The sequence below is a fragment of the Peromyscus maniculatus genome, chromosome 3 (assembly GCF_049852395.1).
Source record: "Peromyscus maniculatus bairdii isolate BWxNUB_F1_BW_parent chromosome 3, HU_Pman_BW_mat_3.1, whole genome shotgun sequence".
Taxonomy (NCBI): domain Eukaryota; kingdom Metazoa; phylum Chordata; class Mammalia; order Rodentia; family Cricetidae; genus Peromyscus; species Peromyscus maniculatus.
In genome coordinates, this window is record NC_134854.1 from 51,459,703 (window position 1) to 51,477,642 (window position 17,940).

Below are 17,940 nucleotides of genomic sequence, written 5' to 3' on the forward strand. Positions count from 1 at the left end.
AACCATTGGGCTATACCACCAGCTTCACAATTTTGTTTTGTTGTTTGGTTTGGGTTTTTTTGTGTTGGGGGGGGGTGTTTTTGATTTGGGGTTTTTGTTTTGTTTTGTTTTCTTAGTTTTTTTCAAGACAGGGCTTCTCTGTGTAGTCTGGCTGTCCTAGAACTTGCTCTGTAGACCAAGCTGGCCTCAAACTCAGAGATCCGCCTGCCCCTGCATCAAGAGTGCTGGGATTAAAGGCGTGTACCACCACCACCCAGCTCTATATATCATTTTCAAAAAAATTTTTTAATGTGGTCTGCAAGATTTATGGCATTTTCTAACCTGTGTCTATCTAAGGGTGGGAAGCACCAGCAAGAACCACCTTACCAAGGAGCAGATTGAGAAAAAGGAAAGGCAGGCCAGCATCACGGCTCTAGTAAAGGCGCTTGATGGCAGGGTTGAAGACCCGAGTTCAATCCCCAGAAGTCCCTATGGTTCCCACTCCACACACGTGCTATGGCCCTCGAGCTATCTCCCCCTCCCCTCAGCTCTCCCTCTCACACAGCAAGTGTAGTTTTATTTTATTTATTTTTTATTTTTTGTTTTTTGAGACAGGGTTTCTCTGTGTAGTTTTGGAGCCTGTCCTGGATCTCGCTCTGTAGACCAGGCTGGCTTCGAACTCAGAGATCCGCCTGGTTCTGCCTCCAGAGTGCTGGGATTAAAGGCATGCGCCACCACCGCCCGGATCAAGTGTAATTTTAAAACAAAAGAAAGAAGGGGCTGGAGAGATAGCTCAGTGGTTAGGAGCACTTACTTCTCTTCCAGTCCCCAGCACCCACGCTGTGCAGCTCACAACTGCCTCAAACCCCAGAGGGTTCATCCAGTGCCCGCCTCTGGCCTTGGTAAGCATCTGCATACACATGGCATACACACACACACACACACACACACACACACACACACATTTTTAAAGTTAAAAAGGGGAGGAAAACAGAAAAACAAAATAAATAAATGTATTTGTCGTCTTCTGCGGGGGATTTTCCTGAAATGGTGTCTCTGGCCCCGGTTTCAGCTCCCCTCCTTTGTACCCTAAATAACCCCAAATTTTTCAAACAGACCGTGAAGCTAGGTCACCGGGTAATTAGTAACGTTTTAGATGTCTCAGCTGCCACAGGACAGACCGTCAGGCTCTGCCTTCACCGTGTGCCGGCTGCCAGTCACAGGAGCCCTCCTCCTCTGAGCAGGAAGGGCTTAGCTGCCTCCAGGATGTCCAGCGTGGGGTCCAGCGAGCGCCCGAGCCCCTCCAGCACCATGATGGCGAACACAATGGAGGCAAAGTTGCTCTCGAGCTTTACCTGGAACAGAACAGAACAGAGCAGTTCTTCCCGAGCTCAGGACGCGGCTGAGCACCGCGGACAGCCCTGTCACCGAGCGCCGCCCCTCTCCTGTGGGGTTCCACCCTCTCCCCTCCTCCCACCTCCCCCCCAGCAGTCAGGAGGGAACACTGGGGCTTCTGGGGGCCCAAGGACAAGGGTCCATCCCTCACCCAAGGAGGGGAAGGAAGGGAATATCTGGCTGGACCCTTTCTACATCTTTAAATATTTCTCTCTATCATCTAAGTCAGCCCGTAGACGGACTACACAGATTGACAGATCCACAGACTCTGTTCTCAAGGGACCATGAGCCCACTAGATCTGTTTCAGGAGATTAAAAATCCACCATCAATATGCAAAAAACGCTGGAGAAAAGCGGGTCTAACCACCCCGCTGCCCTGCGCCCTACCCACCTCTTCTCTAACCACCCCGCTGCCCTGCGCCCTACCCACCTCTTCTCTAACCACCCCGCTGCCCTGCGCCCTACCCACCTCTTCTCTAACCACCCCGCTGCCCTGCGCCCTACCCACCTCTTCTCTAACCACCCCGCTGCCCTGCGCCCTACCCACCTCTTCTCTAACCACCCCGCTGCCCTGCGCCCTACCCACCTCTTCCCAAGCCTTCCCTAATGACACCTCACCTTATGGATCATCAGCAGCTTAAAAACACTGGAAAGGAGGCTGGAGACATGAAGCTGGAAAACAAAGAACCCAGTGGAGTCCCAGAGCGTTTCTTCCCTCCCAGGGTCCTGTACTTTCCCACTTCTCCACGCCCACCGCTCACACTCCGAAGTGTGCACACACTGAGAGAGAGGGGCTGCCCAACAAGCAACCAAAAGGACTTCACCCGGGCGCTGGTGGCGCACGCCTTTAATCCCAGCTTTGGGGAAGCAGAGGCAGGCCGATCTTTGTGAGTTCGAGGCCAGCCTGGTCTACAACGTGAGTTCCAGGGCAGCCAGGACTGTTACACAGAGAAACCCTATCTCTAAAACAAAAAACAGAAAAAAGGACTTTACCAATACAGGCCCCACTTCCATACAGGCCACAAATGCCCGCAGAAGAAGGCTCAAAGCCATGTCTACTCCATCCTTCTCCCCATCCCTAGCCACACTCAGAATGTTCCCAAGCAAACAGACTAGGCTGTAGCTCAGTAGCAGAGATAGAGGCTTGCCTGGTGTAGGCATGAGTTGGGGGGCGGGCGGGCATGTGTGTGGGGGTATCATTAGTAACCATCTGCATAAACCAGGTCACCCAGAATCTAATCAATATTTATATGTGTAATTCAGCTATTATTAGGCTTAAAAGGGCTTACTGGGAAATGTTATCATTTTTACTATTTTCTACAGAGAAAATATTTCCCAGTTTCAAATAACCCTGAACTTTTGAATTATAACCTGTTTTTATGTTCAAGCTATCTGTGTATTATTTCTCCTGCAGTTGCACATAAAATGTTTTTACATTTAAAAAAAAAAGACAAATACTATAGAATTGTATTACATGAAATATATAGAATATACAAATTCATAGAGACAGAAAGTTTAGATGTTATCTCAGGATGGAGAAGAAAGGGATATACAGCAATGATTTCCAAAGTACAGAATTTTTTGTGAATCTATTTTGTGTGATGGAAAACCCCCACAAATGGACAGTAGTATCAGGACATAATATCATGAATGTAAAAAATCAATACAATCAATGAATATCATAAATATAGTTATTGAATGAATACTGCGAATATAATCAATGAATGTCACAAATGTAATTAATATAATGAGTGTAATTAATGAATATCATGAGTGCAATTAATATCTTGAATGTAATTCATGCCACTGAATTGTGAATTTAAAAATGGTTACAATTGCAAATATTAGGTTCATTTAAAAAAAATAAGGTGAAATATAATCATAATACATTATATGTGTATGAAATTGAAGACAGCGATGTTCTAAAATAGAAAGTAGTAATGGTGTCATGGGCCTATGAGGATGCTGGACTAAAGTCTATCAAAATGTGCAAACAGGCAAAAAAATAAACAAAAACAGGTCAGCATCACTGGTGGCCACTCTGCACGGCCAGTCTGGCTAACGCAGGCCATCAACTTGACAAAGACAGGCGAGTTAACAGGGCGTAAGTACACCATGGGTCAGGCCAAACAAGGGGCACAGGCTCATGGCACATCTCTGCGATGCTGCCTCCCCTGCATGGCCAGGGGTCTCCACAACAGCTCGTCTCTGAATAAAGCAGAGGCTCTGCCGGCAAGGAACCTGTGATTTCAGTTGGCCCCTTGAGCTTCTTGGAAGATCTGAGAACAAGAAAAGATTTTTTTTTTTTTAACCTGCCTTAAAAACTCTACCTCCTGGGGGCTGGAGAGATGGCTCAGAGGTTAAGAGCACTGACTGCTGCTCTTCCAGAGGACTTGAGTTCAATTCCCAGCAACCACATGGTGGCTCACAACCATCTGTAATGAGATCTGGTGCCCTCTTCTGGCCTGCAGTCATACATGCTGTATACATAATAAATAAATAAATCTTTAAAAAAAAAAAAAAAAGAAGAAGAAGAAAAGAAAAACAAAATTCTACTTCCAAGCCAGGCAGTGGTGGTGCAGGCCTTTAATCCCAGCACTCGGGAGGCAGAGCCAGGCAGATCTCTGTGAGTTCAAGGCCAGCCTGGTCTACAGAGCGAGATCCAGGACAGGCACCAAAACTACACAGAGAAATCCTGCCTCAAAAAACAAACAAACAAAAAAACTCTACCTCCTGCTGGGTGAAGGTGATACACACCTTTAATCCCAGCACTTGGGAGGCAAATGCAAGCAGATCTCTGAGTTCCAGGCCAGCCTGGTCTGCAGAGCAAGTTCTAGGACAGCCAGGGCTACATAGAGAAATCTTGTCTCAACATCGCCCCCAGAAATCCTACCCTTTGCAAGCTCCCCACAAAGCGGACCCTCGATTAAGTGTAGCTCTGCCCAAGCGGCGCGGTGCCTGTCTACCTTTTCCAGGGTCATGGTGTTCTCCCGGGCCTGGGTCACTAGTGTAGCCATCTCAGCCTTGAACCTTTCCACATCCTTGCACTCATTGGCCCGGGCATGATGCAGGATGAGTTCAGCTACTCTGTGGCCCTGGAAGGTACATAGGAAACGTGGCTTAGTAAAACAGTGAGCACACTGTATGCTCTCGTCTCTCAGTTGTTCTACACAGGAAACGTGACTTGGTAGATCAGAGTGAGCACGCTGTATGCTCTCATCTCTCAGTTGTTCTACACAGGAAACGTGGCTTGGTAGAACAGAGTGATCACGCTGTATGCTCTCGTCTCTCAGTTGCTTTACACAGGAAACGTGACTTGGTAGATCAGAGTGAGCACGCTGTATGTTCTCATCTCTCAGTTGCTTCCGCCTGGTTTTTCTACCACCCAGTTCTTGTGCCCTCATCCTTTTCAGCTACTATCATCCACTAGACCTCTAGCTAGGCAGAGTTTAAGGTCTCTGCTGGCCAGCAGGCCCGCCCTATGCTTAGTCCAGTCAAGACAATGATGCGAGCAGCCTCTTTCTCCCTCCTGGGCCACATGGGGTACTTCATCAGGGAAAGGCTGGAGTCCTGATGCTTAAGTTCCATGACTCTGATGACCACACGGCCCAGTTGGGGCCACCAGGCCCTACAAGCTGGGCTGGAGGGCTGAGCTGCCCTGGTCCCGGCCATGCAGCCTTCTCCCTGATCCATGAGACCCTCCAACCCAAGTGCCCAGTCTCCCAGGACATTCGGCCCTTCCCCAGTGTCACCTCCCAGAGTATGGCCACTGTGGCTTTTGCCCTCACACAAGTCTGGACAGAGGAAGACGGTCCCACCCATACTGCATCTCAGTGTTTAAGCAGGAGGCACCTTAAACTGGCTTCAGGCCACGGTTTTAGTTGGCTAAGCAGGGACATCCCTGAGTCTTGCTTCTTTTAAAAAGCTCTCTAGCTGGATGTGGTTGTGCACATCTTTAATTCCAGTGCTCTGAAGGCAGAGGCAAGTGGATCTCTATGAGTTCAAGACCAGCCTGCTGGACTGCACAGCAATTTCCTGGCCAGCCAGTGTTACAAAATAAGACCCTGTTTCAAAAAAAAAAAAAAAAAAAAAAAAAAAAGCATTCTTTTTCAACGTTTTGTCACAGGAAAATCCTATTCCATGCAGTCAGAGTGTTTTCCCAGCCTCCTTGCCATGACACTTCATCTGGACTCCACAGAACACAGTCCACTTAATCTGGGCTGTCAGATTTGTGTTCTCTAATAATACCTCCCAACCCCTGAAGCCCCCAGAGTGTTTGGGGGAAACCACTTACATCCCTACACCACAGATCCCAACCATCTCACCCCACGTGAAGGACATGTTCTCTGTGCTGCGGGTGCTTCCCACCCTTTGCAGCAAAGAGCACAGATGGAAGACTGCCACTGTTTTATCAAAAAGCTAGAGGACCAGTGAGACAGCGCAGTGGCTCAGGGTGGCTGCCACACAAGCCTGAGGACTGACTCCAGTCCCTGAAAAGCAGGACTACCAGACAGAGCTGCCTCCCGAAAGTCCCGAAAGTGTCCTCTGCCCATGCCATGCACACCGTGTCTCAAGCTCACCTGCCCACACATATACATCACACACAAAGGCAATAAATACCATTTTTTTAAAGCTACCTTCCTGTCACCGTCATGCCAACAAATTTGCTGACAGATTTACAAATTTACAACAAATTACAGTCACACAGTGCAGGAGAGAAGGTGCCAACCTTAAGCTGCCCAGCCTGAGTCAGTGTCAGTGCCCACCCGTGCTCCACCTGTGTCCAACCACAGGAATCTGGCACCCCTGAGCTCTCACCAGAGACAAGGGTTAGGAAGTGATTCATGCAGCTCCCCAGAGCCTAAAGGGCTGGCCCCAGTGAGTCTCACCTGCCCCAGAACTACAGCCAGGAAGACTGCCCGGAAATTCCTCAGGTCTGAAGCCTGCAACTCGGCCACAATGCCAGCATCCAACAACACCAGACGCAGTGGGCACAGGGCAGGCGCTAGGGTAGCCACCAGTGTGTCACGGACGGTCACCTGCTGCTGTTGCGTCTCCAGGCTTGGGGACAATCCATCAGCACCCTGGACCAGGATGTTCCCAGGGTGAAGGTCTCCATGAACAAAGTTATCCACAAATATCTGGAAGAGACTGTACCAGTCAGGCCTGTGTCAACCCTCCCGCCCTGGCACTACTGGGGTACCTGCAGAAAGTTTTAGGGGACAGCTGGCTGCCAGTGACAAGCCCAAGGGGTGGACATTCCACAAAGCCCTTGCTGCTAGATGCTCTCAAACAAGAGTTGGTGCAGGGCTAAGCCAAGTCAAGGGCTGCTTCTGTTTGGTTTGGGTTTTCACTTTGTGACAACATAGGGTCTCAGGTAGCCCAGCCTGGCCTTCAACCTGGGAGAGATCTACCTGCCTCACCTCTCAAGGGCCGAGATTCAAGGTCCTGCCTGCCCCAGCTGTCCCTCCCTGTCCCCAGGTAGTAGAACTAACATCTGGATTCAGACAACACCAGGTCAACTCTGCTCCAAGCCACCTGGGTAGACCACCCGTGCCTCCGGTGACTCAAGAGTCAGTGTGGCTTTGACTGACTGTGCAGCCTTCCACACTCCAGAGTTCTTTCTCAGAACCAAAGCAGCAATTTCAAACCTCCCTGTCTCCTCTACACCCCAGCAGTAGATAACCTCAGCTCTCGACTCGCCAGGCTTCTCAATTCATTGTTGGGGATGCCAAGTACTATCCTATATGCCCAAGTGTTTGGGGCATCCATAGCCTTTTTCTGCACATCACCTGGTTCCAGACACATCCCAGACCCAGCTCTAACAGCTAAGTATGCCCCCAGACAGAGCAGGCATTTCCTGGTGGTTAAAGGCACCACTGAGATCCCCTGCCACAGCCTTGTGGAAGACAGGATGATGAGGCTCGGTACCTGCTACTTATCCCCCTCATCCTGATGTACAGGCAGGAGGTAGAAAAGCTCACTGAGGGCTTCCGAGAGAGACCCAAATAGATTCCAAAATCAACATCAGTCCAGTGTGGCAGGACACTTGGGCCATAATCCTGTCCTCCCAGCATTTGGGAAGTGAAGAAACTAGGATCAGGAGTTCCAAAGTCATCCTCAGCTACATAGCAAGTTCAAGCCCAGCTACATGAGACCCTGTCTCAAAAAAAGAAAGAAAGAAACCACCATTTGCCTCTGGGCTCCTCCACCTCCCTGCCTCACCTCACGCCTCCAACCCAACTCCACCCCGAGGTCACCATTGTCGTGACTAGCTTATCTCTCTGCCTCACGGTCCTCCACTGCCTGCATCAGGATTAAAGGATGTTTTTTTTTTTAAGATTTATTTATTTATTTATGTATATAGTATTCTGTCTGCACATATCCCTGCAGGCCAGAAGAGGGCACCAGATCTCATTACAGATGGTTGTGAGCCACCATGTGGTTGCTGGGGATTGAACTTAGGACCTTTGGAAGAGCAAGCAGTGCTCTTAACCTCTGAGCCATCTCTCCAGCCCAAGAATGATTTTTTTTTTTTAATTCATTAAGGGGCCAGTAAGACGGTTCAGTGGATGAAGGTGCTTGCCACCAAGCCTGACCACTTGAGTTTGCCCCTCAGGGTCTACGTGATGGCAGAGGACTGGCTCCCACAAGTGGTTCTTCGACCCACATGCACACACCATGCGGCATGTGCGGGGTCACACATACACAAACACACTAAAATTTTTTTTAATTAAAAATCTGGGGCTGGAGAGATGGCTCAGTGATTAAGAGCATCGGATGCTCTTCCGGATGACCTGGACTAGATTCCCAGCACCCACTCAGCATCTCACAACCATCTGTAACTCCAATTCCAGGTTATTTAATGCCCTTTTCTGGCTTTCTGGGCACCAGGCAAACTTTTAAAAATTAAAAGGTTTTAATAAATTAAAAAATATGCAAATTAAAAAATATACTTAACACCTGTATACTTGCCAGGCATGATGGCCTATAATCCTGGTACTTAAATAGTCCACTATTTAAGAAGGATTAATGTGAGTTTGAGGTCAGCCTGGGCTCTATAATAAATTTCAAATCACTCTAGGCTATACAGAAAGAGCTTGTCTCAACTTAAGTGTGTGTGTGTGCGTGTGCGTGTGCGTGTGCGTGTGTACTTCAGCAAATGTTGTAATAATGAAACATGGAATCTTTTAAGGGACTAGAGCTCAGATGAGCCCGTTGCCCATGGATTAATCCTGACTCGGAGATACTCTGTGCAATGTGCCTTCGCGTCTCCCACTGCAGCGCACCCTTGGCACAGGCTGCTGTCTCTAGACAAGTCCTGCCATTTGTCTTCACGTTGGTGAAGTAGAGCCACCTCCTGGGTGAAGCCCTGGATCCAGAAAAGGTCCCTTCAAGCTAATCCTTGAGCACGGGCCCTCAATGGCATGCGGTTCTTTCCCGCTGTTTTACCCAGTAAACATTGTAGTCAGGTCTGCTTTTAAGTAAGTCCAACACTTCATTCAGCACTTGGCATACAGCAGGTACTCCATAAATACTGAATGAATGAAGAACAAATGAATGAATGAATGAAGCCATATCTAACACACATCATAACTGCTGTTGGTCTAAACGGTGTGCTTACCATTCTTCCCACAGCACACAGAATGCACACCACAGAGCAGGGACTCAGCGCAAGCTCTGGGTCACAGAAGCAAATTGGGGGGGGTTCCACTCAGCTCAAGTTCTCAACCTGCAGCTCTCTTCTTGGCTGGCCCTTCCAGTCCATGCCCGGCAGAGCCCTCTGCACCTTCCCTTAAACGTTCTGCTTGTGTACTGAGCCTCAGCACCCAGCTAGGCCCCCCCACTTCCCGCTATGCAATCTGCCCATGCACTGAACCTCAACATTCGGGGCCCCCAGCTCACCATCTTCAAAAGCATGTTGATCCCCAGCCTTGCAATCTCCCTCTTCAGGTCGGCAGGAGTTCCTGCCTGCTGGTAGCTGGACACTGGGACACTCTCCTTAAAGACAGCAGAGAGACAGCTTTAACCTGCTGGCCACCCCACCGCAAGATGCCCCAGAAGCTGATCCTAAAACCCCTATAAATCTGTCACTAACACACTGGTTTTAATCTGTTTACATTTCCTTCATATACTTCTCAAAAGAAATACCCAAGAGTTTGCAGCCATCGACTCTGCAACTAAGAGGAGAGAGATGCTTGAGGCCCTGGGAAGAGACAAGAGCAGATAGATGCTGAGACTGAGCCAGGCGCCAGGCGTGGCGGTGCAAGCCGGTAATCCTGGCCCCTGGGAAGCAGAGGCGGGAAAAACAGGAGTTTACGGTCATAGTTTGAGGCCAACCTGGAGTGTGTGAGACTGTCTCAAAACAAACTAAAACAGGAAGAGAATCATCCAGCAGAGACCTGAGCTGGAGCTCCAGCAGGAAAAGGGAAAGAAAGGACAGTCAGAAGAATGAACGGGCGACTAGCAAGTCACCGCTGGTTCAGTCTGTCAAGGCGGCCCGCTGAGCTGGAGCACAAACACACACACATACAAAGAACAGCCCAGAGGGTCTAAGACCAGCCTCAGAGTCACACAGCTAGGAGACAAGTCTCTGGATGTCACAGTACCCTTTTTTTTTTTTTTTTTTTTTTTTTTTTGGTTTTTCGAGAGAGGATTTCTCTGTGTAGTTTTAGAGCCTTTCCTGGAACTCGCTCTGTAGTCCAGGATGGCCTCGAACTCACAGAGCTCCACCTGCCTCTGCCTCCCAAGTGCTGGGATTAAAGGCGTGCGCCACCACCGCCCGGCTCATTACCATTTCCTAATGAGACAGGTCTGGGGAACAGCTGAGGCAAATGCTTGCCCGAGCACTTCCTCTGTGTCAAATGTGTTTTCATTCAATGTGTCACTTACTCCTGGGCAGTGCCATGAGGTCCCCAGCTAATAAGACGGCAGAGTGAGTTCTCAATTCTAAGAAGTCTGAGGCTACCTGCAGCTCTCGGGACCAGCTCACAGCTCACTCCACTCTGTCTGGCAGGGATGTGGTAGGACGGACGGCTCTGGCAGGGGTGTGGGAGGAAGGACGGCTCTGGCAGGGGTGTGGGAGGACGGCTTTCTGCAGTGCCGGGCAAGCCCTCCACCATTCTCAACCCTCTCCCAGTTGACAGACAGGAAGCACATCCTCTCTCTTCAGCATGAGTGACAGGCAGAACCAGAGCCTTACCTCGTATGTCTCCACCAGGATATCCCGAGTGATGAGGGGGTGTATCGGGGTGGGGAATTTCACAGATGCCATGTCCTGGAAGTTGTGCTGAAAGTGTTCCAGATTCCGAGCTTCATAGCGCAGGTCTATCTGCAGAGTGGAGAGGAAAGGAGAGCTAGTGTGCACAGGGAGCGCCTCTACCAGGCCAGGAGAACCAGCTCAGCAGGTTCCCTTCCTTCCTCCTCACCCGCTTCCCTGGCTCCACCAGGAACCTCGAAGAAGACACGCCAGCTAGCTGCCGCTGAAGGCGCAAACATCCACTGTCCACATGAACTCCCCTAAGGCAGATCTCAGACCCCTGGGAGGATTTGGGCCCTCACAGCAGCCAATGGATGCCCATCTGACCTCATAGCTCTTTTCAGTGTCCCAGTGCTCAGCTAGCCTAACCGTCCATCCATTACGATCAATGTGCTACAGCCACTTCCACACAGGGACGGCCTTGGCCTCCAAACTATCGCAGTGACTGCCATAGTTGAATGCCCACCCCCCCCCTTTTTTTTTTTTTTTTTTTTGTTTTTCGAGACAGGGTTTCTCTGCGTAGCTTTGAGTCTTTCCTGGGACTCACTTGGTAGCCCAGGCTGGCCTCGAACTCACAGAGATCCGCCTGGCTCTGCCTCCCGAGTGCTGGGATTAAAGGCTTAAAGGCGTGCGCCACCACCGCCCGGCAATTTTTTTTTTTTTAAAAGAGTGTGGATGACACCATTCACATGACATGGATATCAGGTAGATTAGGAGAAAAGTTGGGAAGTTTACTAAAAGTTGGAGCCGGGCAGTGGTGGCGCACGCTTTTAATCCCAGCACTCGGGAGGCAGAGCCAGGCGGATCACTGTGAGTTCGAGGCCAGCCTGGGCTACCAAGTGAGCTCCAGGAAAGGCGCAAAGCTACGCAGAGAAACCCTGTATCGAAAAACCAAAAACAAATAAATAAATTATAAAAAAATAAAAATTGCTGGGTGGTGGTGGCACACACCTTTAATCCCAGCACGTAGAAGGTAGAGGCAGATAGATCTGTGAGTTCAAGGCCCGCCTGGTCTACAGAGCTAGTTCCAGGACAGCCAGGGCAACAAAGAGAAACCCTATCTTGAAAAACAAACAAACAAACAATAAATAAGCAAACAAATAAATAAGGTTTGTTTTACATGTATAAGTGTTTTATGTGCACACATGTGTGTACACCACATGCATGCCTGTTGCCCACAGAGGTCAAAAGAGGCGGTCAGATTCCCCGGAACCGGAGTTACACAAAGATGCCTGTGGGTAGTTCTCTGCAAGAGAACTCCCTTAACCAGTGCTCTTAGCCCCTGAGCCAGCTCTCCAGCCCTGAGTTGCTGCTCTTTAGAATGACGTCCAGGGGGGGCATGACTGGGCTCCTGCTCCTCTCCAGATGCACCTCTTTGGTGCTCCCTACCATCCTCTCCCATCCCATCAAGTCTACAGAGCGCCTGACACCCCCTGATCCCGAGAGTGTGGAATAACTGCCGTGACTGCACACAGGAGCACTGAGGCAGACTTGTAGACACACACACCAGGCCTGCAATGTGCTGCTGCACCTGCCGGTCAGGGCTGGCCAGAGAGGCTGGTCACAAACAAATGGGTAAAATACGGGGATGTTGTTTCAAGAGATGGGACCCCGAGGTCTGTGGAGCTTTTGATGGGAGCTGAAGCTCAGGAGGGAGGCGAAGCCAAGAGTCAAGATGAAGAGACGGTGGTTGGAGTAGAAGCTGTTTGCTCAATTTTCATTGCCTTATCATCAAACTGGCAATGCTCCAGTATAGAAAGCCAAGCCCATTGGGCGGTGGTAGCGCACGCCTTTAATCCCAGCACTCGGGAGGCGGGGCAGGCAGATCTCTGTGAGTTCAAGGCCACCCTGGGCTACAGAGCTAGTTCCGGGACAGCTAGGACTGTTACACAGAGAAACCCTGTCTCGAAGAAACAAAAAAAGAAAGGAAGAAAGAAAGGAAGGAAGGAAGGAAGGAAGGAAGGAAGGAAGGAAGGAAGGAAGAAAGAAAGAAAGAAAGAAAGAAAGAAAGAAAGAAAGAAAGAAAGAAAGAAAGAAAGAAAGAAAGAAAGAAAGAAAGAAAGAAAGAAAGAAAGGAAGAAAGAAAGAAAGAAAGAAAAAGAAAAAAAGGAAAGAAAGAAAGCTCTCTACTCTGTTCTGGCAGGTCTCCACACATACCTCTCAGTTCCCCACAAATTCCGATTTGAAATCCTAGCCTCCAAGGTAATGATATAACTGAGAAGGACCTGGCAGAGTGGTCAGGTCTTGAGAGTGCAGCTCTGTAACATCCTTATACAAAAGGCCCGAGACCCTAGCCCCTTCTACCCTGGGAAGATTCCATAACCACAGTCTCTCTTGACCCCAGGCTTCGTCCTTGGAACTGCTGGTAAAATTCACTGCCACTCTACTTATGCCAACAGCCCAAATTGTCCGTTTTTGTGTTTTGAAATAGGACCTAGCTGCCTGGAACTCATTTGGATTAAGTTGGACTTGAACTTACAGACATCTGCCTTCCTCTGCCTCCTGAGTGCTAGGATTATAGGCCTGAGCCACCACACCAGGTACCCAAATGCTTTTGAAACATCAAAATGTGTGCCTGGAACTTAAAAATCTTCACCCAGAATATATAAATGAAGTCTTGGCACATAACTTCTGAAACCCTGCCCATACCTGAGCCACCCAGTAGGGAGCCAGTGCAGATATCCACTTGAAGGCCCAAACACCTTCATGTAAGTTTACCAAGTCTGGCTACTTGTACAAATGCCCCCAAGGGTCCCCACCAGGGAGTAGGTCCTTGTCTAACTCAATTAGCTCTAAAAACAAAGCAAAACAAAGAAAATGAGTCTTCTTGCCCTAGAGGTCGGCCTCTGGTGGTTACAGAGTTAATATGACCCCTTAGTTTCATTTTTCCCTGAGGCACAAAGGGAGCCTGTATCTCCCTCCTAAGTGCTCTCAGAGGTCCATGGAGCTCTGGTTGGCAGGCTGGAAGGAGGAGCTGTTTCCCACTTCCTGGCCTGCCGTAAAATCTCTCCCATCTTCCATGTCAGCTCCATTCCACACCAACTATGTCGGAGATGGTAATAGGGGACAGGAGGGATAGATAAGGGCATTTTTGTTCTGCATTCCAAGACATACCTGCATTTTCTATTGCCAAAAGGAATCTCTCTGTCCAGTTAGTCATGGCGTAACCGGCACACCATGTCAACTGCTCCTGTGAGATGCTGCGCTCGCCTCCTCGGCTCAGATGTCCCCACCGGAGAAGCACAAGGCTGATAACTGTGGACACCACACAGCCGGCCTTTCTAGAACTGCCCCAGCTCAGATATCCAGAGAACCGGGAAGAGTGCAAGTGACGAACCCCAGAGAGGCACAAGCCTCAAAACTACAGCCAACGGACTGACCAGGGGGCGAGCCTGAGCTCCAGAGCAAATGGCTGCCTTTGTTTCCCCACTCCCAGCCCACCCCATAAAGCCTGCTAACTGGAGAAAATATGGAAGGCGGGTCTTTTTGTTTCTTAAAGGATGTCAATCTATGACCATCTCAAACCACAGGCTCGCTAAATAAAGCACAATTTAAAGATTCAATTCTGAGCCAGTAAAATGGCTGAGTGGGCAAAAACACTCGCCATGGGAGCCCCAGGCTCAAGGACCCACTCTGTGGAAGGAGACAACTGCTCAAAGGGGTCCTCTGACATACATATGCCATGGCATGCACATGCCTACCCATCTCCACACACTCACACAAGAAGAAATACAATGTAAAATAAAAAACTGTAAAGGGTTAGTTTTTGTCTCTCTTCACTGGCCTCTGTGGTGACAGGCAGCACTGGTTTTCCAGGTGGGATGGCAGAGCCAATCTTACAAAGAAAATGGGTCCTAAAGCCACTCCAAAGGAGAGCTCCTGGGCTAGAGAGATGGCTCAGTGGTTGAGAGCAGTGGCTGCTCTTTAGAGGACCCGGGTTCAATTCCCAGCACCTACATGGCAGCTCACAACTGTCTGTAACTCCAGTTCCAGGCCTTCTGACACCCTCACACAGACATACATGCAGGTGAAACACCAATGAACACAAAATAAAAATAAATTATTTTTTTTTAAAAAGGAGAGCTCCCTCTCCCTCAGGTCACCTGAGTATAGGCAAGAAATAGCCTAGCTATATGAAACTGCTGGGACTGGACCATTTTTTGTTTCATCAGCTAGCATTACCCACCCTGACTAATAGATCATGCTCTGCATGACATGCTGGGAAATTACCTACCCATTCACCTGTTCATAAGCATCTGCTAATGGCAAGAAGTATGGTAGGTGCTATTTACAACTGAGAGAAGGAGTCACCTGTTGGACCATGAGCTTCTCAAATTCCTCCACAATCTCAGGCAAGCTAAGCCACTTGACTCCTGGTAAAAGCCCCAGGGCTTGGCTGCCAATCTTCATCAGCTGCAAATCCATGTACACCTGAGTGAGCAAGCCAGGGTGTAACACCTGCCAGGAAGAAACATGAGACAAGACAGAATCAGGAGAGGGCATTTTACTGAGCAAGCATTGGCTCCCACCTTCAAAAGAACCAGAGTGCCTCTCCTCAAAACAAAGGATGCTCTTGGGTAGTGGTCCCTCCTCCCCAGAAGTAGCAAAACCCAAGTTTTTTGTTTGTTTGTTTGTTTTTTCCCTCCCTCAGACTATTCACACCACCAATCCCTAAAGTCAAGAAATGAAACCAGGGCCTGTTGTGGAGGAATACACCTTGAATCCCAGCACACAGGAGGCAGAGGCAGGCAGATCTCTGTGGTCTACCCTAGTGAGCTCCAGGACGACCAAGGGAGCTATGGAGTAAGACTCTACCAAAGAAACCACACAAAAGAAAGAAAGAAAGAGAGAGAGAGAGAGAAAGAAAGAAGGAAGGAAGGAAGGAAGGAAAGAAAGAGGGAGGGAGGGAGGGAGGAAAGAAAGAAAGAAAGAAAGAAAGAAAGAAAGAAAGAAAGAAAGAAAGAAAGAAAGAAAGAAAGAAAGAAAGAAAGAAAGAAAGAAAGAAAGAAAGAAAGAAAGAAAGAAAGAAAAGGAAACAACTTGGGCCTGGAGGCCTAGTAGCACTGGTGATCCCTGCTATTTGGGAGAGAAGAATCATAGGTTCAAGACCTGCCTGGGAAACTAACTTAGCAAGGCCTTGTCTCCAAACAAAAAATAGACTGAAGCCTCACAATATAGCTTAGAGGCCTAGCATGTGTGAACTAAATTTTATTCCACCCTAGGTGCAATCCTCACTATGAGAGGGGGGAGGGGGGAGGGAGGGAGGGGGAGAGAGAGAGAGAGACAGAGACAGAGACAGAGAGGAGAGAAAGAAATGAAACAGCTTACTTTTAACAACAATACAGGTTGAGCAGCCCTAATCCAAAACCCAAAACTGAAAATGTCCCCAAATCTAAAACTTTTTAAGGATTGATCTAACACAAGTGAAAAATTCCAAATCTGACCTCAGGGGATGGGTTGAAGTCATAACAAAGGTGCACCAAAAATACTGCAAGAAATAACTTGTAGTCTACACGTATAAAGGGTGTGTGTAATATACATGAATTTCATATTTCCTGTTTAGACTTGGGTCCTATACCAGGATAGCTCATCAAAGACATGCAAGTTGACCAAAGATGGGGCGCACCAGACTGAGGCTTGAGAGCACTTACTTTCACCGCTACTGGGATGAGGTGGTCTGACGGAGGTGGGTGGCCAGGAACCTGAGATGTGCCCATTTCTGACCTAACAAGGTCAGTTTTAGGGAGCAGCAGCTTTTCTAGAAATGCTTCATCAGCAAGGTTTTCTAAAGGCTTCTTCCATTCCTTCGCAAAGGGCTGTCTCTGCATCCCGACTGCCCCGGTTCCTGAGGACAGCTGTGGGACAGAGAGGTCCCCAAGTCTCCAGGGTCTGTCCTCCAGCAAGGCAGGGCTAGCGAATGCTTTGTACACTTGGGCCACACAACCCGAACCCACGGGTTCCTGGGTATCAAAAAAGAGGAGGCTGCCCCAGTCCTCCCCGAATGCCTGCTGGAGTGAGCGTTCCGTGTGGGCCCAAGGGTGGGGGGTCACCTGGACATGCAGCTTGGAGAACTGGACACAGAAAGCCTCTGAAAAGAGATCGCGCCGGGTGCCGGCCCACTGGCCCAATTTGATATAAGTTGGACCCGAGGTTTCTGTGGCTTTCAAAAGCAGGTGGAGCCAGAGGGTGGAGAGGCTAGGAGACAGGTAGGTGAGAGGGTACAAGACCAGGAGGGGGAAGAATTTCGCCAAGAGCACGCCAGCGCGGAGCCCTAGGCGGAGACACAGTAAGACGCGGCCCAGAGGCCCTGCTTGGGCCACTTCCACCCGTCCATTTTCAGCCAGGTCACTCCAGTGGGTCTTTCGTTGGCACAAGCTGCCAGACGCCCCCTCTCCGACATTGCCATGGACTGAGATAAACTTGGGCAAAGTACCCAGCAGAAACCAACATAGCCTGGCATTGCGAGAGCACCCCAGGGGTCTGGAAAGGCCAAGTTCCTTCCCGAACTCAAAGCATCTTAAGTGTGACAAGCAGACCCTGACGGACAAACGCCAGAGGGTTACCATCCTCCTCAGGCCCCCAGACCTAGGCTGCTTGCCCTCTGCTTAAGGAGGAGAAGCCATTTGTGCAGATGCTCCGGGAGAGGCGAGGATAAGTCGGGCCGACCCCCCCACCCTCCCCCGCGTCCCCTCCAAGCGCCGCCGCCTAAGCCAGGCCGGGCCCGGGGCGGGCGGCGACCTGAGCCAGGGACCCCGGGTGACGCGGGGTCAGCACGCGCGCGGGCTGTCTGGTGCCAGATCGCCGAGTGCCACCGAGCGCCGGGGTGGAGCGGTGGACCCGGGGCCTGCAGCGGACGGCGGGGCCTCACAGAGCCGCAGGGAGGCTCCCGGGACGCGGCGGGGCACACACCCCGAACTACCCGGGGACCAGCCCCAGTGGGTAGCCCCAGCCAGGCGGAGCACTCGGCACCGGGGCCCGCGCCGCCGGCGACTTCCGGCACCTGGCTCCGCCCTCTCCGCCCGGGACACGCTCCTTAAAGGGGCCGCGGCACGAACCAGGGCAAGGGACACACTGAGACCCTGAAGGGATTTAGCACAAAACACAGAAGCACCCTCTGTGACCCCCTTTTCCCTCTCCTTTTCGGAGCTTCGTAGTTTAAACCCTAGAAATGTTAAACCGCACAATGGATCGGAGGTGTGTCCAGCGGAAGGCGACCTTTTCAGCCGTTGGGTGTGGGTCCTGGATTCTTGAATCCCAGGCTGCAAAAACTTAGCGGTGGTGTTTAGACCTTAGGGAATGACTTATAC

At 50.0% G+C, this 17,940-nt stretch overlaps 1 protein-coding gene across 3 annotated transcripts; it reads right to left on the reverse strand.

Annotated features, from left to right (window-relative positions):
- Positions 1 to 976: 976 nt before the first annotated feature.
- Adck2 (aarF domain containing kinase 2) lies at positions 977 to 17,635 on the reverse strand. 3 transcript variants are annotated; one of them, XM_006990403.4, is made up of 8 exons: positions 16,285 to 17,632; positions 14,945 to 15,091; positions 10,577 to 10,705; positions 9,280 to 9,375; positions 6,264 to 6,515; positions 4,341 to 4,469; positions 1,993 to 2,046; positions 977 to 1,334 (listed from the first exon to the last, which is right to left on the reverse strand). In XM_006990403.4, the coding sequence occupies exons 1-8, from the start codon at positions 17,197 to 17,199 to the stop codon at positions 1,197 to 1,199; spliced, it is 1,860 nt and encodes a 619-aa protein (XP_006990465.2). In that variant the 5' UTR covers positions 17,200 to 17,632; the 3' UTR covers positions 977 to 1,196. The 3 variants fall into 3 exon arrangements, with proteins under 3 accessions (XP_006990465.2, XP_042129022.2, XP_042129021.2); XM_042273088.2 differs by lacking the exon at positions 6,264 to 6,515 and having other exon boundaries at positions 16,285 to 17,635; XM_042273087.2 differs by lacking the exons at positions 977 to 1,334; positions 1,993 to 2,046 and adding an exon at positions 2,516 to 3,653 and having other exon boundaries at positions 16,285 to 17,633.
- Positions 17,636 to 17,940: the final 305 nt, after the last annotated feature.